The sequence below is a fragment of the Eubalaena glacialis genome, chromosome 7, assembly GCF_028564815.1.
Source record: "Eubalaena glacialis isolate mEubGla1 chromosome 7, mEubGla1.1.hap2.+ XY, whole genome shotgun sequence".
Taxonomy (NCBI): Eukaryota; Metazoa; Chordata; class Mammalia; order Artiodactyla; family Balaenidae; genus Eubalaena; species Eubalaena glacialis.
The window spans coordinates 64676682-64699427 of NC_083722.1; the positions used below are offsets into that span (position 1 = coordinate 64676682).

General features: G+C 42.0%; 1 protein-coding gene across 1 annotated transcript in view; it reads left to right on the forward strand.

Annotated features, from left to right (window-relative positions):
- DLEC1 (DLEC1 cilia and flagella associated protein) overlaps positions 1-22746 on the forward strand; it is a 91460-nt gene that overhangs the window by 14238 nt on the left and 54476 nt on the right. The window contains exons 3-6 of the mRNA XM_061196510.1: positions 7928-8038; positions 15429-15622; positions 15830-16050; positions 16861-16939. Of these exons, the coding sequence (XP_061052493.1) occupies positions 7928-8038; positions 15429-15622; positions 15830-16050; positions 16861-16939 (605 nt within the window). The remainder of the gene's footprint in view (positions 1-7927; positions 8039-15428; positions 15623-15829; positions 16051-16860; positions 16940-22746) is intronic.

The following is a 22746-nucleotide window of genomic DNA, read 5'->3' on the forward strand; positions in this document are numbered from 1 at the left end:
TCACTCGATGTCCCATAGTCAGTGCTGGGTCTATGCTCAAGCCCTATAGCCCATTTTTCAAATGATGAGTCATTCTCTTTCACAGTAGGCAGAGTTTTGCTCCAGAACCCTGAGTCTGTGTTACATCTCTCCTACTGGGGCTTTCTAGAGACTCTCTACAATATTCTAATCCACCATAGATACCTTTGGATTCGTTGCATTTTTGTGTGTCATGTGGCTTTAATGGTAGGACAGCTTCAGTCATAGCCTGGACATGCTGTAGAGCTCTCTCTTGCTTTGAACCCCACTCAAAACTGATAGCCTTTCAGGTCACCTAATAAATGGTTTGGAGCAATATTCCCACGTGTGGGATATGCTGCCTCCAAAATCTAAAGAGTTCTGCCAATTACCACTCTTCTTAGTGGTAGGGGATACAAAATGCAGCTAGTCGTCCTTTACTTTAGAGGAGATGTTCTGGCATGCCATTTGTTTATTTAATAAATAAATAAATTTATTATTTAGGGATTTAAATTTAAATTTAGGGATTTATTGGATCCCTAAAAATTTCTTCAGTGTGTCAGTGTTGGAGGACAGAGGGAATGAAAAGCACCCACCAAACTGAGAAGGCATCTTGAGAGTGAAAAATGAGGCAGGCAGCTCCATATAAGCAGTGGATCAGTGGGTGAGATTGGGATCGGGTGGGCAATGATGCAGAAGCATTCGCAGCTGTACTCCACACCGCAGAGGGGCCATTGGGATAATTTCATAGTTAACCTCCGGTATGGGGCTAGGTGCTTGGAAACAGTACGTGCATTCCTAAGTTAAGATTTGTGAATGGGTGGGGCTTCCTTGGTGGCGCAGTGATTGAGAATCCGCCTGCCAATACAGGGGACACGGGTTCGATCCCTGGTCCGGGAAGATCCCACATGCTGCGGAACAACTAAGCCCATGTGCCACAATTACTGAGCCAGAGTGCCACACTACTGAAGCCTGCATGCCTAGAGCCCGTGCTCTGCAACAAGAAAAGCCACCGCAATGAGAAGCCCGTGCACCGCAACAAAGAGTAGCCCCCGCTCACTGCAACTAGAGAAACCCCGTGCACAGCAACGAAGACCCAACACAGCCAAAAATAAATAAATAAAATAAATTTATATTAAAAAAAAAAGATTTGTGAATGGGTAACTAGTCTTGTGGGCACCAGGAATACATCAGGGAAGGTTTTTCATCATTGTTTGGGGACTAATAGAGCATAGAGGCTACCTGGTCCTAATGATTATTAGGCAATATCTATTAACTACAAAGCCCTTGATGACAGAGAAGTGATTCACTACGCAGTACCATCCTGGGTAGGGTCATTGAAAGGAGAGGAGAAACTGTAAGGGCCCAAGATGGCTGTCAGTCATGCTAACAGCCATACAGTCAGGAGCCTGAATCTTCTAGTCTTGCTAAACTACTTACCACTTCATGATCATCAAGTCCAATTAGGAAGTCATCAGTATAGTGGACTGGCGTGATGTTGGGCAGAGTGTCAAGAGAGCTGAGTTCCCCGCAGGCTCTGTTGGTTAGAGAGCAGGAGAGTTAGCATGCTCTTGTGGTGAGACAGTGATTGTGTGCTGATGTCCTTCTTACATAAAGGCAAATTACTTTAAACCTTCCTTACCAAGGAGGATAGAGAACACACTTGCCAGACCAATAGTCACATGTCAATGCTAGAAGCTGGCCAGCAAAGATACCACATTCAGTATGGCAGCTGTGACTGGGGCTACCACGTGGTTAAATTTATGGTAGCCCATTATCATCTACTCTGTTTGGCTTCTGCAGGAGCCAGACAGATGAACTGAATAGTTTATGAACCCTTATGTATCCATCACTTAATCCCAACAAAACTATCATCCCAGTATCCTTGAAGTATTTGATGATTGTGCTAATCTCTGCAAGGGGAGAGGGTTGCTTCTGCTGACCTGGAGTGTTCAGATGAACCTGGAGGTTCAGAATTCTCAGGTTCATGCACCTCAATGCCTCATTCCAGGTCTTTGAGTCTTACTCTTTTCCTGTCAGGGTCCTGACTTTGATACAGGAGACCTGTTGATGCTGTGCATTCAGTCTCCTTTGCTATTCTGCTACCCTCAGTTAGATCCCATATCTGATTTTCACACTGTCTGCCCTGCAACTTAGATGAGAGTCTCGTTAGACATTGCCAGAGACTCTGACTTTCATGGTATGCCTTGAGTTGTTAGTTGACGTGAGCCTATAATTTTCTTTTTTTTGAAAGTTTCCAAAGCAGTTAAAAGCCAGCCAATCCTTATAATTACCATTGACCCCATACCATTCAGGGGTCATAGCTATCACAAATGCCAACACTTCACCTTTTACCACATCCCAGTTTACCACATATGAGAATCTTAGTTATTTGATGCTATCATACACCCGGAATTACCAGCAATGCAATCCTTTTTGCCATCTGACTAAAGAGTGATCCAGCTCCAAAATCCCATCCTGATAGTCTTCATTCTAGTCTGGAAGCAATTGTTTTAGCCAGTTTCTCCCAAAAGCAAAGCCTGGATCAAATGTTTTCATGCAGGTAGTTTATTTGGGAATGTGATCCAGAGAGAAGGTATGCAGAACAAGGGAAGTGGAACAGGGAAGAAGGGAAAGATGATATAAAGATTTGTCGTTCAGTTGGCCTCCACTACAGGTGACGCGTGCTCAGTCCCACAGGACCTTTTGAGGAGCCTCATGAAATGGATCTCAGAACCACCAACCGCAGGGAGATGAAAAGGAGAAATATATCTATTGGCTCCTGACCGCTGTTGGACAAGAGCGCTCCCCTAGTGTTAACTCCCTGTCTTAACCAGTCCAGGATGCTGTAACAAAGTACCATAGTGGTGATCATTTTGTAATGTATAAAAATATCGCAGCACTATGTTGTACACCTGAAACTAATCTTATAAGTCAACTATACTTCAATAAACAAACAAACAAAATTCCCTGGAAGTCACTTCAGCTGGAGGAGAAGGAGCTTGACACAATGGGGGGAGGTGCCTCTTTGCCTACACCTCTGTGGTCAGAAGCAGTCATCGGCAGTCAGAGCACAAATCCCAGGTATTTGGAGGACAGGGTCCTTTTGGTTCACCCAGGCTCTCACAGACTGTGCAGGATGCCCCAGAAACACATGCACAGATGCCTGCCCTGGGACTGGGAGTGAGGGGTGGGTAGCTGCTACCATGCTAAGAGCTGAAGTCAACTGCAATTTCCTGTCCAAGCCTTCCCCTGGAAGTTACAAGTCTTCAGTAGATGCCGTGGTTACCAAACAGTTCCGTTAGACTGATTCTGCCAGTGTGCCTTTTGCCTAGGTGGGGAGACAGAGTCCTGGCGCTTTACTCCCCATCTTCCCAGGATCCTCTCTCTTGACAGTTCTTGACAGGCCTCCCCCTCTGTGGCGTGGCTCTATGTTTCCCCATGACCAAACTCAGGCTCGCGCTTGGCAGCAGCGCCATGCAAATGACGCTGTGCTCCTCTCGCCGCAGCACGTCAGGAGGCCCGGGTGATGCTAGCCTTGATTGCCTGGTCAGGTTGGTGTCTCCGCATTACATTCGCCGTGTCAGATGATAACTGATCAGTGCTTTGTGGAGAGGTATTCTTACATTTGACCAATATCTTTTTTCCTCATCAAATCTCCATCAGCACTCACTAAAAACTCTTTTCTAAGTCAACCATCTCTCTGGCAATGCTTTCTTAATTTATTTGTTAAAGAAATTGGGTCATTTTTCCTGTACACTTGTCCGTAGTCTGGATTTTGCTGATTTCAACATTGTGGTGTCATTTAACCTGTTCTTATGGTCCCTGTATTCCTTGCAATTCAGTAGTTAGTTGTAGAGACATTATGAGGTTTAAGTTCAATTTGGGGGGCAGAAGGGGAAAGACCAGTTCATAGATGGTGCTGTGTACTCCCTTCAGGAGGTACATGATGTCTCTGTTTTCGTGATATTGCCAGTCTTTGCCCAGATCTGTTGTTTCATTAGGGGTTATAAATTATAATGAAATGCTAATGATACTGAAATACTTCTATAAAGATAAACTCTTCGGCAACTACTTTGATTACTCCAATATAGGAGCAGAATTAATTCTTTCCCCTTAGCTGCCAGTTTTTAAAATAATGAGTTGGTTTCCCTAACATCTGCCAGCGATGACTAATGAGGTTTGGTTAGTTGGTTTTTAATATCATTATGACCTCATAGGTTTCATAACTACAATTATATTTATTCTTATTGATGCTCGAACTGTCCCATCTTTGGCCAGTTGGAACATTTTCAAGTTGACACCTGACCCTTTTGACACAACATTGGTTGTCTGTGATAACTTCCTTACTTTCTGGAATGGTCAGATGTTCCAGGTTCATCTTGTATATTTATTGCCCCAGACCTGGAATCAGCCGTTTCTCTAAGAAGCCCTGGTTCCTTTATTCCACCCCCGCCCCAAGTCTTTGATCTATCCTCCTACATCCCTGAAAATCATCATTTTCCAGGTTAGTAGGGACAGTGCTTTTAGGGTTGGGAGACCTGACATATCTGTGGCCTGGAGGGAGGGAGAAGTGGAAGATACAGTGGCTTCAGAAAGCATTACACTCATGGGGTCCTGCTGGGGACCAGAGGATGGGTAAGATGCTTTGCATATGTTATTCCACTGAATCCTTCCAACAACCCTGTGAGGTAGGTTTTCTCTCCATTTTACAGGTATAGGAGCTGAGAGAGGAGCTCAAGTAACTTCCCTAAATTCCCACAGCTCAGAAGGGCTGGGACCCAGATTTGAACTTGTGTCTGCTGTTAAAGCCCATCTCTTTCTTCTCTCAAGAGGCGGAGGAAGGCCTGTTGTCCAGGCACAGTGTCACACGGGTGTAGATGACTTCTCCTCGGGTGTGGCTCTGAGTGTGAGGCCCCGTGCCATGTCAGGTCTGCCCCCTCTGAGGCTCAGCCCCATTCGACAGTGAACAGTCAGTGTAGAATCCATATCTCCTCCTGTTGCCCCTTCTCTGCAGCAGAGTCGTGTAGCTGCCAGGCCCCCTCCCTCAGTCGTGGATTTAGGCAGAGGTTATTGGTAGCACATTCTCAGGAAGATTTATTGGTTGCCTGATATCCACTGAGTCCCTGGAGTCTGATACTGTCCCTGTCTTTGGTAGGATTCTTTTGGCTAGAGATCAGGGGAGATTAAGTAATTATTTGTTTGTTTATTTTTAATGAAAGTGGAATAAAACATTGAGAACTGGGAAATGAACATCAGCCAGGAGAGTTTCCCAATGACCTTCATTTTATGTTTTTACCCAAGATAATATTAAGTTGTAATCAGACATTATCCACCCTGGTTTCTCAGCCTTCTGCTGGCAATGTTTCTCTTTTTTATTTCAAAAGTAGCAGAAGTAGAGACCTTAATCCAGTTTCCTGGACACCCCTCTGATCCCTGCTTCTCAGGGCAGGGCGAGGTGACCCAAGAACCTCTTTTATAACTTGGATGATTGATGGTAAGGACATTCCCCTGAAATCTTTGTTATTTGAGGCACAGAAGCAGACTTTCTCTGTTTGCTGATACAAACGTCACATGGTGGAAAACATGCGTAAATTCTCCAGACAGAGGGAGAAAGATCAGAATTCAGCAGAACGTCCTGTGCTTTTGTTCCCTTCCCTTGCTGGTATCTTATCTGTATTACCTTTTGGGGAATGGAGCAGCCAACCCCTTGCAGAGCCGTGCTCAGGAGCAGGGTCCATATAGGAAGCCCACCCTTCCCAGGTGGAAGAAGATGGTCACAAGGCCAGTTCAGGGTGCCCAAGACTCACCTGGTCCACGGACCAGGCCTGACGTGGAGAGAAACTTCCCAAAGACCTGATAAGAAACTGCCGCTCCCACCCCCAGACACAACACTGAACTGCCCATACCCTGGGGGAGGACCGTGGGAGTAATGGTATCAGAAGACAGAGGATACATCTCCTTGCAGCATGGCCTTTGCCCTTTTTCTGGAAGCTTTATTTTATCTTTTAATATTTCAAATAGGCCATCACCAAAGTACTCGGGAACAGGGCTGGACTGTGTCAGTTGGCATCGCTGCCACTCCCTGGTGAGGTCTCTGTATTGCAGAGGAGGGGCCAGGGACCCACATTTTCCCAGAATGGACCGTTTACCTGTGGTTCCGGGATCGGTCACTGATGAGAGGCTCTTGGTGGGTTTTGGAAGGGGGGGCCTCTGTTCTCCAGAAGCAGTAGCAGGCAGATGGCCGAGCAGCTGTGGGTTTCATAGCAGAGTCCAGATCACGTCCTGAGAGCCCCCTGCTTCAGTGCTGCTGGCTGGAGTTGTTAATGATGAATTCCCTGAGCTCTGTCCCACTTTGTAATCCCCTGCATTCAACAAGTGCCTTCCCGCCTTTTTTTGGCCGCCGCGTGACTTGTGGGATCTCAGTTCCCCAACCAGGGATTGAACCTGTGTCCTTGGCAGTGAAAGCGCAGAGTCCGAACCACTGGACTGCCAGGGAATTCCCTCAACCCCTTTATATATGGTACACATAGAGTAATTCCTGTTTTCCTTGTCAAAACTTGACTATTACAGTAATAGGCCAAATCTCAAAATTCTTAAATTAACATATTTGATGGGAGAAACATGTGCTCTTCACTTGTCTCACCTGTACCTTTGGTTATAGGGAACCCCCGGAGGGAAAGGCCATTTAAAGGCACCATGTTGGTTAATGGAGCAAGCAGTAAAGTTTGAAAACTTTCAAGTCTTCCATTCATCCTGTTTACTCCTTAATTTTTATCAAAGTAGTCGTGTACATGGTTTTAAAAAAAAATAAAATTGTTTCTAATGAAATATAAAAAGCCCCCACCTACGTATGTCATTACACATTTGTCCAAACCCATAGACTTCACACCACCAAGAGTGAACCCTAATGTAAACTGTGGGCTTCATGTGACAGTGATGTGTCAGTGTAGGATCATCAGTTGTAACAAATGTACCATCCATGGGGGACGTTGATAATGCGGGAGGCTCTGCATGTGGTGGGGGGAAGTGGGTACATGGGAAATCTCTGTACCTTCCCCTCAATTTTGCTGCAAACCTACCACTGCTCTAAAGAAGTCTATTGAAAAATCCTCCACCTCACCTCTCCCAACTTCAGTCCACTTGTCAGAAATGGCCATTTTTAGCTCTAAGTCTTCTGGAAACCTCTAAATAACACATCTTTTCTACTGTTTCCTGGCTCATCAACCATAGATAACATCAACTTCCCACTCTATTAAATGAGATTTCCTCTCATGTGTCTGCCAGTCGGTTGGGGGTTGGCTGATCTAGCTGGGCTTGGCTGGCTAGATCAGCGTCCAGCTGTGGGTCCAGCTGAACTTGGCTCCCTGCTGCAGGTTGGGCTCGGGTCTGCTCCACATGGTCTCCCGCTGGGGTCCATGATGAAGGGGCAGGAGCTCTTCTCAGGATGATGGCAAAGGCACAAGAGGGAAGACTCAGCTGCACGAGCACCTTTCAAAATCCTGCCAGCCTTTCATGGTCAAAGCACATTACATGGCCAAAGTCAAGGGTGAAGAAGTGGGCTCTGTCCCTAGTAGCAGGAACTAAACACTCACATGGCAGGGGGCATGGATACAGAGAAGAGTGAAGAATTGGGGCCACTCATCAATCTACCTACCCTGTTTCTCCTAACTCTGTTTTGTTATAGACCTCTCTGCAAGTAACTGTATTTTAGCTCAAATAATACCACCACACAGCCTTGCCCAATGGTTGCCCTCTTTTAAGTGGCCAACTTAAATACTTGCTGGTTAGTTTCTTAAATCTCAAAATGACCACAGGGTTCTAAGAATTTTGTTAGGTGGTTTAGGCTTGGAGGATGAAGAAAGTTTGGGTGTAGTTTCTTTGACGTCAGTGTGCCTTGAAACACCTTTTCTCATTCTCTTCTGTGTAGTGAAGACCGTCTTCAGGTGGTGTGTGGACAGTGAGTTGCTACAGAAGCATCATTTGATCTGCCCGAATGATTACTACAGCGATACAGTGCCCTTTTGCTCTGCACCTAAAGGTAATGCCTCTGTACTCTCTTTGTACCCTCTTCGAGCCTCTGATACCATTCCAGGGAAGTTCTGTAGTAGTGGGACCACACCAGCCGCCTTTGCTGCTATTTCCTTGTTCATAGATTTTTTTTTCCACTTTTCTTGAATTTGGTAGTGGCTCTTGGGAGGCTCAGCTCTGAGCTTGCCACTTCCTCACTAGCTCCCTAACATGTACAAGATAGAAGTCTCAGCTCCTCAATGCGGAATCTGACTCTCTAGTCTGTTGCCCAACAACAAGATGTGAAAATATTTAGGAATGGAGTTGAATGAACCAAGAGAGGGAGGGTCTGAAGACATATGAGCCAGGGAGCAAGTTTTTGATGGAGTCAGAACACGGACCTAGGGGTTCTGCATACCCCTTACAGGCCAAGAGCAACTTTGAGTGTGGAGGGAAGTTTGGGTAGGGAGGCAGAGAAGGATGTGTGTGTGAGATACTGGGCCAGTTTTCTGTGCTGCTGTGGAGGCAAGATCTTCTGAGAATGAGTGGAGTGGGAGGCTGTGTTGTGGGCTTAAGCAGCAAGGTAGAATTTCAGAAGAGCCGCCATGTAGATCCTGCGGCCAAACATCGGGATGGCGGCCTGGCGGTGCCAGGCTCCAAAGACGAGCTTGTCAGCAGCCCCAGTCAGTGGGACTCTGATGATCTCTGGGGAACCGGAGCTGAGAAGGCATTTGGGGTGGGAGGATTGGGATCCAGAGAATTCAGGGTGCTGACGAGGAAAGAGTTCCACTGACGGCCTGGGCCATGCAGAGAAGTGAGGCCAGAAAGAGGTAGCAGAACCAAGTGCCATGGGGTACTCGACCACTTACTATTTTATTTTATTTTATTTTTATTTTTATTATTATTTTTGGCCGCACTGCGTGGCATGTCGGATCTTAGTTCCCCGACCAGGGATTGAACCCGTGCCCCCTGCAATGGAAGCATGGGGTCGCAACCACTGGACCGCCAGGGAAGTCCCAAGTCACTTAGTATTTTTTTTTTTTAATTAGTCATCAATTTTATGCACATCACTGTATACATGTCAATCCCAGTCGCCCAATTCAGCACACCACCATCCCCACCCCACCGCAGTTTTCCCCCCTTGGTGTCCATACGTTTGTTCTCTACATCTGTGTCTCAACTTCTGCCCTGCAAACCGGTTCATCTGTACCATTTTTCTAGGTTCCACATACATGCGTTAATATACGATATTTGTTTTTCTCTTTCTGACTTACTTCACTCTGTATGACAGTCTCTAGATCCATCCACGTCTCAACAAATGACTCAATTTCGTTCCTTTTTATGGCTGAGTAATATTCCATTGGATATATGTACCACAACTTCTTTATCCATTCGTCTGTCGATGGGCATTTAGGTTGCTTCCATGACCTGGCTATTGTAAATAGTGCTGCAATGAACATTCGGGTGCGTGTGTCTTTTTGAATTATGGTTTTCTCTGGGTATATGCCCAGTAGTGGGATTGCTGGGTCATATGGTAATTCTATTTTTAGTTTTTTAAGGAACCTCCATATTGTTCTCCATAGTGGCTGTATCAATTTACATTCCCACCAACAGTGCAAGAGGGTTCCCTTTTCTCCACACCCTCTCCAGCATTTGTTGTTTGTAGATTTTCTGATGATGCCCATTCTAACTGGTGTGAGGTGATACCTCATTGTAGTTTTGATTTGCATTTCTCTAATAATTAGTGATGTTGAGCATCTTTTCATGTGCTTCGTGGCCATCTGTATGTCTTCTTTGGAGAAATGTCTATTTAGGTCTTCTGCCCATTTTTGGATTGGGTTGTTTGTTTCTTTAATATTGAGCTGAATGAGCTGTTTATATATTTTGGAAATTAATCCTTTGTCCATTGATTCGTTTGCAAATATTTTCTCCCATTCTGAGGGTTGTCTTTTCGTCTTGTTTATGGTTTCCTTTGCTGTGCAAAAGCTTTGAAGTTTCACTAGGTCCCATGTGTTTATTTTTGTTTTTATTTCCATTACTCTAGGAGGTGGATCAAAAAAGGTCTTGCTGTGATTTATGTCAAAGAGTGTTCTTCCTATGTTTTCCTCTAAGAGTTTTATAGTGTCCAGTCTTACATTTAGGTCTCTAATCCATTTTGAGTTTATTTTTGTGTATGGTGTTAGGGAGTATTCTAATTTCATTCTTTTACATGTAGCTATCCAGTTTTCCCAGCACCACTTATTGAAGAGACTGTCTTTTCTCCATTGTATATCTTTGCTTCCTTTGTCGTAGATTAGTTGACCATAGGTGTGTGGGTTTATCTCTGGGCTTTCTATCTTGTTCCATTGGTCTATGTTTCTGTTTTTGTGCCAGTACCATATTGTCTTGACTACTGTAGCTTTGTAGTATAGTCTGAAGTCAGGGAGTCTCATTCCTCCAGCTCCGTTTTTTTCCCTCAAGACTGCTTTGGCTATTCGGGGTCTTTTGTGTCTCCATACAAATTTTAAGATGATTTGTTCCAGTTCCGTAAAAAATGCCATTGGTAATTTGATAGGGATTGCATTGAATCTGTAGATTGCTTTGAGTAGTATAGTCATTTTCACAATATTGATTCTTCCAATCAAGAACATGGTATATCTCTCCATCTGTTGGTATAATCTTTAATTTCTTTCATCAGTGTCTTATAGTTTTCTGCATACAGGTCTTTTGTCTCCCTAGGTAGGTTTATTCCTAGGTATTTTATTCTTTTTGTTGCAATGGTATATGGGAGTGTTTCCATAATTTCTCTTTCAGATTTTTCATCATTAGTGTATAGGAATGCAAGAGATTTCTGTGCATTAATTTTGTATCCTGCAACTTTACCAAATTCATTAATTAGCTCTGGTAGTTTTCTGGTGACAGTTTTAGGATTCTCTATGTATAGTATCATGTCATCTGCAAACAGTGACACTTTTACTTCTTCTTTTCCAATTTGTATTCTTTTTATTTCTTTTTCTTCTCTGATTGCCGTGGCTAGGACTTCCAAAACTATGTTGAATAATAGTGGTGAGAGTGGACATCCTTGTCTTGTTCCTGATCTTAGAGGAAATGCTTTCAGTTTTTCACCGTTGAGAATGATGTTTGCTGTGGGTTTGTCGTATATGGCCTTTATTATGTTGAGGTAGGTTCCCTCTATGCCCACTTTCCAGAGAGTTTTTATCATAAATGGGTATTGAATTTTGTCAAAAGCTTTTTCTGCATCTATTGAGATGATCATATGGTTTTTATTCTTCAGTTTGTTAATATGGTGTATCACATTGATTGATTTGCGTATATTGAAGAATCCTTGCATCCCTGGGATAAATCCCACTTGATCATGGTGTATGATCCTTTTAATGTGTTGTTGGATTCTGTTTGCTAGTATTTTGTTGAGGATTTTTGCATCTATATTCATCAGTGATATTGGTCTGTAATTTTCTTTTTTTGTAGTATCTTTGTCTGGTTTTGGTATCAGGGTGATGGTGGCCTCATAGAATGAGTTTGGGAGTGTCCCGTCTTCTAAAATTTTTTGGAAGAGTTTGAGAAGGATGGGTGTTAGCTCTTCTCTAAATGTTTGATGGACTTCACCTGTGAAGCCATCTGGTCTTGGACTTTTGTTTGTTGGAAGATTTTTAATCACAGTTTCAATTTCATTACTTGTGATTGGTCTGATCATATTTTCTGTTTCTTCCTGGTTCAGTTTTGGAAGGTTATACCTTTCTAAGAATTTGTCCATTTCTTCCAGGTTGTCCATTTTATCGACATAGAGTTGCTTGTAGTAGTCTCTTAGGATGCTTTGTATTTCTGCGGTGTCTATTGTAACTTCTCCTTTTTCATTTCTGATTTTATTGATTTGAGTCCTCTTTTTCTTGATGAATCTGGCTAATGGCTTATCAATTTTGTTTATCCTCTCAAAGAACCAGCTTTCAGTTTTATTGATCTTTGCTATTGTTTTCTTTGTTTCTATTTCATTTATTTCCACTCTGATCTTTATGATTTCTTTCCTTCTGCTAACTTTGGGTTTTGTTTGTTCTTCTTTCTCTAGTTGCTTTAGGTGTAAGGTTAGATTGTTTACTTGAGATTTTTCTTGTTTCTTTAGATAGGCTTGTATAGCTATAAACTTCCCTCTTAGAACTGCTTTTGCTGCATCCCATAGGTTTTGGGTCATCGTGTTTTCATTGTCATTTGTCTCTAGGTATTTTTTGATTTCCTCTTTGATTTCTTCAGTGATCTCTTGGTTATTTAGTAACATATTGTTTAGCCTCCATGTGTTTGTGCTTTTCACGTTTTTTTCCCTGTAATTCATTTCTAATCTCATAGCGTTGTGGTCAGAAAAGATGCTTGATATGATTTCAATTTTCTTAAATTTACTGAGGCTTGATTTGTGACCCAAGATGTGATCTATCCTGGAGAATGTTCCGTGCGCACTTGAGAAGAAAGTGTAATCTGCTGTTTTTAGATGGAATGTCCTATAAATATCAATTAAATCTATCTGGTCTATTGTGTCATTTAAAGCTTCTGTTTCCTTATTTATTTTCATTTTGGATGATCTGTCCATTGGTGTGAGGTGTTAATAAAGTCCCCCACTATTATTGTGTTACTGTCGATTTCCTCTTTTATAGCTGTTAGCAGTTGCCTTATGTATTGAGGTGCTCCTGTGTTGGGTGCATATATATTTATAATTGTTATATCTTCTTCTTGGATTGACCCTTGATCATTATGTAGTGTCCTTCCTTGTCTCTTGTAACATTCTTTATTTTAAAGTCTATTTTATCTGATATGAGTATAGCTACTCCAGCTTTCTTTTGATTTCCATTTGCATGGAATATCTTTTTCCATCCCCTCACTTTCAGTCTGTATGTGTCCCTAGGTCTAAAGTGGGTCTCTTGTAGACAGCATATATATGGGTCTTGTTTTTGTATCCATTCAGCAAGCCTGTGTCTTTTGGTTGGAACATTTAATCCATTCACGTTTAAGGTAGTTATCGATATGTATGTTCCTATGACCATTTTCTTAATTGTTTTTGGGTTTGTTTTTGTAGGTCCTTTTCTTCTCTTGTGTTTCCCACTTAGAGAAGTTCCTTTAGCATTTGTTGTAGAGCTGGTTTGGTGGTGCTGAATTCTCTTAGCTTTTGCTTGTCTGTAAAGCTTTTGATTTCTCCATCAAATCTAAATGAGATCCTTGCCGGGTAGAGTAATCTTGGTTGTAGGTTCTTCCCTTTCATCACTTTAAGTACATCATGCCACTCCCTTCTGGCTTGTAGAGTTTCTGCTGAGAAATCAGCTGTTAACCTCATGGGAGTTCCCTTGTATGTTATTTGTTGTTTTTCCCTTGCTGCTTTCAATAATTTTTCTTTGTCTTTAATTTTTGCCAATTTGATTACTATGTGTCTCGGCATATTTCTCCTTGGGTTTATCCTGTATGGGACTCTGTGCTTCCTGGACTTGGGTGGCTATTTCCTTTCCCATGTTAAGGAAGTTTTCGACTATAATCTCTTCAAATATTTTCTCTGGTCCTTTCTCTCTCTCTTCTCCTTCTGGGACCCCTATAATGCGAATGTTGTTGCATTTAATGTTGTCCCAGAGGTCTCTTAGGCTGTCTTCATTTCTTTTCATTCTTTTTTCTTTAGTCTGTTCCACAGCAGTGAATTCCACCATTCTGTCTTCCAGGTCACTTATCCGTTCTTCTGCCTCCGTTCTTCTGCTATTGATTCCTTCTAGTGTAGTTTTCAGTTCAGTTATTGTATTGGTCACCTGTGTTTGTTTGTTCTTTAATTCTTATAGGTCTTTGTTAATTATTTCTTGCATCTTCTCGATCTTTGTCTCCATTCTTATTCCGAGGTCCTGGATCATCTTCACTATCATTATTCTGACTTCTTTTTCTGGAAGGTTGCCTATCTCCACTTCATTTAGTTATTTTTCTGGGGTTTTTTCTTGTTCCTTTATCTGGTATATAGCCCTCTGCCTTTTCATCTTGTCTATCTTTCTGTGAATGTGGTTTTTGTTCCACAGGCTGCAGGATTGTAGTTTTTCTTGCTTCTGCTGTCTGCCCTCTGGTGGTTGAGGCTATCTAAGAGGCTTGATGGGAGGCTCTGGTGGTGGGTAGAGCTGACTGTTGCTGTGGCGTTCAGAGCTCAGTAAAACCTTAATCCACTTGACTGTTGATGGGTGGGTCTGGGTTCCCTCCCTGTTGGTTGTTTTGCCTGAGGCAACCCAACACTGGAGCCTACCTGAGCTCTTTGGTGGGGCTAATGACAGACTCTGGGAGGTTAGCCAAGGAGTACTTCCCAGAACTTCTGCTGCCAGTGTCCTTGTCCCCACGGTGAAACAGAGCCACCCCCCACCTCTGCAGAAGACCTTCCACCACTAGCAGGTAGGTCTGGTTCAGTCTCCCCCGGGGTCACTGCTCCTTCCCCTGGGTCCCGATGCGCACACTATTTTGTGTGCGCCCTCCAAGAGTGGGGTCTCTGTTTCCCCCAGTCCTGTCGAAGTCCTGCGATCAATTCCCACTGGGCTTCAAAGTCTGATTCTCTATGAATTCCTCCTCCCGTTGCCGGACCCCCAGGTTGGGAAGCCTGACGTGGGGCTCAGAACCTTCACTCCAGTGGGTGGACTTCTGTGGTATAAGTGTTCACCAGTCTGTGAGTCACCTACCCACCAGTTATGGGATTTGATTTCACTCTGATTGCGCCCCTCCTACCATCTCATTGTGGCTTCTCCTTTGTCTTTGGATGTGGGGTATCTTTTTTGGTGAGTTCCAGTGTCCTCCTGTCAATGATTGTCCAGCAGCTAGTTGTGTTTCTGGTGTTCTCGCAAGAGGGAGTGAGAGCACGTCCTTCTACTCCGCCATCTTGGTTCCTCTCCTCCGCCACTTAGTATTTTAAAGTTGGCTGGACACTCAGTATCTTAGGCAGATCAGTAAGGATGGATTTAACACGTATTGAGGATTTACCTGGCACTGTGCTAGGAAATGTGATGATACCAGGTTCATTGCATTCCTGCTAGCAATATTGAATGTTCTCATTTAACCTTTTGGAGATGATCTTATAGGTATAAAAAGCTAATACAAACTTTGATATGTCATGTGAACCTTTTAAAAAGCATGTTCACATATGACGTATGTGTACATGTGTGTGCGTGACAATGGTCCACTCATGTTCTTGACCATGTTTGGCAACTGAACAAATATATGAACACTCTAGTCCTAAGTCTCGAGGATGCAGAGTAAGTTCCAGGAGTAATTGATACACTGAAGGGCAATTACATCTGGGGTAGGAAATATGAACATATAGGGGAAAAAGAACACCAAGCTAACTGTGCCTTTGGTGGTTTCATTAAGTCATCTTGGAAGCGTCCACCTCATCACCTTGGTATAGTAACTTATTTTTTTTCCTGGTGCCACAGGTGTCTTTGTCCCTGGATATTCAAAACTGACATTTAGTTGTGAGAAACGTTCTGTCCCAAAGAAAGAACTGACCAAGAAGCTTGCCTGTAGGAAGACGCCCTCTCAGTCTGAAGAGGAGACAGACTACACCATGGACAGCCTGACGTGGGACCCATCTTTTAAGGCCAAACTCAGATCCAGGGCAACTGTCAAGGTGAGTACTGAAGCCTGTGAGTGTGTGGGCAGTGAGGCAGGGCGATGACAAGGGGGAAGGGGCTCCTGGTGACACACGACGTTGTGATGAAGCCACAGCAAAATAGGAGGTGTCCTTGGCCACCTGTGGATCATGAAGTCGGCAAGATATCAACACACACAGCCCCCCTGCTTGTCGTTGACGCTATCCTTTTCTCGTGTTTCAAAGAAAACAGGTTCGCCGAAGAATAAAAACTGGATGAACCATTTACGTGTGCCCCAGAGGCAGCTGGAGCGGCTTCTGCTCGCCAGGATGGAGAGTCGGAACCGCTTCCTGAAAAACCCTCGCTTTTTCCCTCCTAACACTCCGTTTGGAGGCAAGTCTCTTCTCTTTCCTCCCAAGAAGCCAGCACTGATAGGAGAATTCCAGGATGCAGAGCTGGAAGAGAGGTGTGTTTTTTCCTGACTCGTGTTCTCAGAAAATCTGACCCTGCAGAGGAAAACTCAGAAGGTCCTGAGTCTGCTTTGGCTTCTGAAGGATCCTAGACGTTTGGGGGCGGGGTGTCAGTATCCGAGTAGAGCAGGGCTTCTGGGCTGCCCTCAGGCGTGGCCTTTGGACACCCCCAGAGTCCTGGGTTGTGCTCTTCTGACCTGCCAGAGTCTTGAGGAATAGGGGTTAGTGTTGGCCCTTGTTTATATCTGAATGGTCTGGGTCAAATGGGAGACATTTCTATAGCCATGTGCTCCTTCCATTAAATTCATGTGTCTTGGATAATAAAAATGTTTAAAATCTGTGTAATGACAAATAATTAGTATAAATCGTGATTTTTCTTTAAGAGAGTGCCTTTGGCTATATTTCAGTAATTGTCCGTACGAAGAGAATGAGTTGCTTCACTGGTTCATAATTTTAATGGACTTAAAACTATTAATGTTTCTTTATTAAATATCTTTGTATTAAGAAAAATCAGAAAAGGTTTGCCAAGAAAACTAGCACCTGTATTAAAAACCCAATTAACGTATTGGTGTTTAAGCTTCCAGAGTTTTTCCTATGCATATTGAAAAGGAAATTTGTAGCTATATGTGTTTTCACAAAGATTCGATCTTGCTGTAAAACTGTTTTGTGACCTGCTTTAACAACAGCAAAAGCCAACAGGTGACACATTGCCAATTTCTTTGATGGCTTGGATGTATTTGTTTTCCATGAATCAGTCACATGGATGAAACTAACAGCCTTTCTCACCCTCTCTTGCCCTCCCACAGTTGTGCTGATACTCCAGTGTTTCTAGCTAAGCCCTCAATTGCATTTTTCACAGATTATGAAATTGGACCAGTTTATGAGGTAAGACTCTGGTTTCTTTACAGATCCCACTCTGCTTCCTTATTTTTAAAAAGTCTTTGCTGTGAAATTTTAAAACCATACACACACACACACACACACACACACACGCGCACACACAGGCCATACACAAAACTAGGGAAAAGACTGTAAAGAACGCTTATGTGCCCATCACCCAGCTTCAACAGTTACCTACATTCTGCAAATATGGTTTCATCTGTTATCCTCACAACTTCATGTATGTGTGTCTGTGTGCACATGCATTCACTGGAGTATTTTAAGGAAAAGCTTAGATAGCATGTCATTCTTCAGTTAATACTTTAGTGAGTATCTCTAACAGATAAGGACTATTAAAGAATAACCATCATCATACCCAGCAATATTAACAGTGATTCCTTAATATCAACCAATATCCATCCACATCTTATTTTTAGCTATTTATTTTTTTTAAAAAGTCAATTTATAATTGGTTTCTTTGAGTCAGAATTCAAACATTGCGTTTGGTTTAAAGTATCTCTTATTTCTTCCTTAGTTTATAATTGCTGCTCCATCCTTTTCTTTTTAAAAATGCCATTTATTTGTAGAAGAAACTGTAATTTCTTATATTCTGGATTTGGCTAATTGCTTTATTTTTTGTTTTTTGTTTTTTTTAATTTAATTTTTATTTTATATTAGAGTACAGTTGATTTACAATGTTGTGTCAGTTTCAGGTGTACAGCAAAGTGATTCAGTTATACGTATACATATATACATTCTTTGTCAGATTCTTTTCCCATATAGGTTATTACAGAATACTGAGTAGAGTCCCCTATGTTATACAGTAGGTCCTTGTTGATTATCTGTTTTATATGTAGTAATGTATATATGTTATATCCCAAACTCCTAATTTATCCCTCCTCCCACCTTTTCCCTTTGATAACCTTTGATAAGTTTTTTTTCGAAGTCTGTGAGTCTGTTTCTGTTTTGTAAATAAGTTCATTTGTATCAATTTTTTTAGAATCCACCTGTAAGTGATACCATATGATATTTGTCTTTCTCTGTCTGACTTACTTCACTTAGTATGATAAACTTTAGGTCCATCCATGTTGCTGCAAATGGCATTATTTCATTCTTTTTTATGGCTGAGTCATATTCCATTCTATATAGGTACCATATCTTCTTTATCCATTCATCTGTCGATGGACATTTAGGTTGCTTTCATGTCTTGGCTATTGTAAATAGTGCTGCAGTGAACATTAGGGTGCATATATCTTTTGGAATTATGGTTTTCTCCAGATATATGCCCAGCAGCAGGATTGGTGGATTATATGGTAGTTCTATTTAGTTTTAAGGAACCTCGATACTATTCTCCATAATGATATTACCAATTTACATTCCCACCAACAGTGTAGGAGGGTTCCCTTTTCTCTGCACCCTCTCCAGCATTTATTGTTTATAGAGTTTTTGATGAAGGCCATTCTGACTGGTTGTAGTTTCGATTTGCATTTCTCTAATAATTAGTGATGTTGATCATCTTTTCATGTGCTTTTTGGCCATCTGTATGTCTTCTTTGGAGAAATGTCTATTTAGATCTTCTGCCCATTTTTTTATTTGGTTGGGTTTTTTTTTTTTATATTGAGCTGCATGAGCTGTTTGTATATTTTGGAGATTAATCCCTTGTCTGTCTCACCATTTACAAATATTTTCTCCCATTCTGTGGGTTGTCTTTTTGTTTTGTTTATGGTTTCCTTTGCTGTACAGAAGCTTTTAAGTTTAATTAGGTCCCACTTGTTTATTTTTGTTTTTATTTCCATTACTCTAGGAGGTGGATTGAAAAAGATATTGCTGCAATTCATGTCAAAGAGTGTCCTGCCTATGTTTTCCTCTAAGAGTTTTATAGTATCAGGCCTTACATTTAGGTCTTTAATCCATTTTCAGTTTATTTTTGTGTATGGTGTTAGAGAGTGTTCTAATTTCATTTTTTACCTGTAGCTGTCCAGTTTTCCCAGCACCATTTATTGAAAAGACTGTCCTTTCTCCACTGTATGTTCTTGCCTCCCTTGTCATAGAGTAATTGACCATAGGTGTGTAGGTTTATTTCTGGGCTTTCTGTCCTGTTCATTGATCTATATTTCTGTTTTTGTGCCAATACCAAACTGTTTTGATTACTGTAGCTTTGTAGTATAGTCTGAAGTCAGGGAGTCTGATTCCTCCAGCTCTGTTTTTCTTTCTCAGGATTGCTTTGGCTATTCAGGGTCTTTTGTGTCTCCATACAAATTGTAAAGTTTTTTGTTCTAATTCTGTGAAAAATGCCATTGGTAATTTAATAAGGATTGCATCGAATCTGTAGATTGCCTTAGGTAGTATAGTCATTTTGACAATATCGATTCTTCCAATCAAAGAACATGGTGTATCTTTCCATCTGTTTGTGTCATCTGCAATTTCTTTCATCAGCGTCCTGTAGTTTTCAGAGTACAGGTCTTTTGCCTCCTTAGGTAGGTTTATTCCTAGGTATTTTATTCTTTTTGATGCAATGGTAAATGGGATTGTTTCCTTAATTTCTCTTTCTGATCTTTTGTTGTTAGTGTATAGCAATGCAAGAGATTTCTGTGTAATAATTTTGTTTCCTGCAACCTTACCAAATTCACTGATGAGCTCTAGTAGTTTCTGGTAGCATCTTTAGGCTCTTCTGTGTATAGTATCATGTCATCTGCAAACAGTGACAGTTTTACTTCTTTGGATTCCTTTTTCTTCTCTGATTGCCATGGCTAGGACTTCTAAAACTATGTTGAATAATGGTGGTGAGAATGGACCTCCTTGTCTTGTTCCTGATCTTAGAGGAAATGCTTTCAGTTTTTCACTGTTGAGTATGATGTTAGCTGTGGGTTTGTCATATGGCCTTTTTTATGTTGAGGTAAGTTCCCTCTATGCCCACTTTCTGGAAAGTGTTTATCATAAATGAGTGTTGAATTTTGTCAGAAGCTTTTTCTGCATCTATTGTGATGATCATATGGTTTTTATTCTTCAATTTGTTGATGTGGTATATCACACTGACTGATTTGTAGGTACTGAAAAATCCTTGCATCCCTGGGATAAATCCCACTTGATCATGATGTATGATCCTTTTAATGTATTGTTGGATTTGGTTTGCTAGTATTTTGTTGATAATTTTTGCATCCATGTTCATCAGTGATATTGTCCTGTAGTTTTCTTTTTTTGTAGTATCTTTGTCTGGTTTTGGTATCAGGGTGATGGTGGCCTCATAGAATGAGTTTAGGAGTATTCCTTCCTCTGCAATTTTTTGGAAGAGTTTCAGAAGGACAGGTGTTAAGTCTTTAAATGTTTGATAGAATTCGCCTGTGAAGCCATCTGGTCCTGGACTTTTGTTTGTTGGAAGTTTTTAAACTACAGCTTCAATTTCAGTACTTGTGATTTGTCTGTTCATATTTTCTATTTCTTCCTGGTTCAGTCTTGGAAGGTTGTACCTTTCTAAGAATCTGTCCATTTCTTCTAGGTTGTCTATTTTATTGGCATATAGTTGCTTGTAGTAGTCTCTTATGATCCTTTGTATTTCTGTGGTGTCCGTTGTCACTTCTCCTTCTTCATTTCTAATTTTATTGATTTGAGCCCTCTCCCTTTTTTTCTTGATGAGTCTGGTTAAAGGTTTATCAATTTTGTTTATCTTTTCAAAGAACTGACTTTTTGTTTCATTGATCTTTTCTATTGTTTTCTTCATCTCTATTTCATTTATTTCTGCTCTGATCTTTAGGATTTCTTTCCTTCAACTAACTTTGGTTTTTATAAAAAAATTTTTAATTAATTTATTTACTATTTTTTGGCTGTGTCGGGTCTTAGTTGTGGCACCTGGGGTCTTCGTTGCAGCATGTGGGATCTTTCATTGCAGTGCGTGGGATCTTCATTGCGGCGCACAGGCTTCTTTCCAGTTGTGGCGTGAGGGTTTTCTCTCTCTAGTTGTGGTGAGTGGGCTCCAGGGTATGTGGGCTCTGTAGTTGTGGTGTGCGGGCTTAGTTGCCCTGCGGCATGTGGGATCTTAGTTCCCCAACCAGGGATCGAACCCATGTCCCCTGCATTGGAAGGCAGTTTCTTTACCACTGGACCACTAGGGAAGTCCCTAACTTTGGGTTTTGCTTGTTCTTCTTTCTCTAATTGCTTTACGTGCAATGTTAGGATGTTTATTTGAGATTTTTCTTCTTTCCTGAGGTAAGACTGTATTGCTATAAACTTCCCTCTTAGAAGTGCTTTTGCTGCATCCCATAGGCTTTGGACCATTGTGTTTTCATTTTTATTGGTCTCTGGGTAGTTCTTTATTTCCTCTTTGATTTCTTCAGTGATCTATTGGTTGTTTAGTAACATATTGTTTAACCTCCATGTGTTTGTGTTTTTTAGTTTTTTTCTTGTCATTGATTTCTAACCTCATAGTGGAACAGCTGTATTTCTCTGTCATCTCATTTTGTCTAACTTTCTGTGTTTGTGGCCTCCATTCCTCAGGCTGCAGGATTATAGTTCTTCTTGCCTCTGGTGTCTGCCCCCTGGTGTGTGAGGTTGGTCCAGGGGCTTGTGCAGGCTTCCTGGTGGGAGGGACTGGTGCCTGCCCACTGGTGGGTGGAGCTGGGTCTGTCCCTCTGGTGGGCTGGCCCATGTCAAATGTGTGTTTATAAGCAGCTGTGGGGTCAGGATGTCTTTAGGCAGCCTGTCTTCTGATGGGTGGGCCTGTGTTCCCACCCTGTTGGTTGTTTGGCCTGAGGTGTCCCAGCACTGGAGAAGTGCAGGCTGTTTGGTGATGTCAGGTCTCAGTGCCAAAATGGCAACCTCTGGGAGAGCTCACGCTGATGGGTATTCCCTGAGGCATCTGCCACCAGTGTCCTTGCCTCCACAGTGAGCCACAGCTGACCCCCACCTCCCCAGGAGACCCTCCAAGACCCACAGGTGAGTCTGGCCCAGGCTCCTATGGAGTTGCTGCTTTGCCCTGAGTCCCAGTGCACGTGAAACCTTGTGTGCGCCCTCCAAGAGTGGAGTCTCTGTTTCCCCCAATCCTGTGGAGCTCCTGCACTCAAGCCCCACTGGCCTTCAAAGCCAAATGCTCTGGGGGCTCCTCCTTCTGATGCCAGATGCCCAGTCTGGGGAGCCTGACGTGGGGCTTAGAACTCTCACTTCTACGGGAGAACCTTTGCAATATAATTATTTTTCACTTTGTGGGTCGCCCACCCAGCGGGTATGGGATTTGATTATATCAGGAAAGTGCCCCTCCTACCATCTCGTTGTGGCTTCTTTGTCTTTGGGTGCAGAATATCTTTTTTGGTAGGTTCAAGTTTTTTTTGTTGATGGTTGTTCGGCAGTTAGTTGTGATTTTGGTGTTTTTGTGAGAGGAGCTGAACTGAAGTCCTTCTACTCTGCCTTCTTGTCTCAGTTTGACTCTCGCTAATTGCTTTATTTGGTGACATTAAACATATCCCTTTATCCTCCATATATTTTATAAACTTGTTAGATGTAGAGGTTTGATTAGATTCATGTTCAAGTTTTTTTTAATTTTTACATTTTTTTGGCAAGAATACTTCTTTGGTTGTGGTGTATATTTCTTGTTGCATCCCATCAGGAGGAGCGTGATACTCGGTTTTCCTATTATTGGTGATGAATGGCTTCAGGTTTTATGAGCCTAATTCATCCTTTATAAAGTTTTTATCAATGTTTTATTTAATGGTTTTAGTAGCATTAGATGACTGTTCCCTAGATCAGTTTTTTTTTAATTAGGGGTTATAAAATGGTGACTTCTAATTCTGTTATTCTTTCTGCATTTATTACCTGTGATTTTC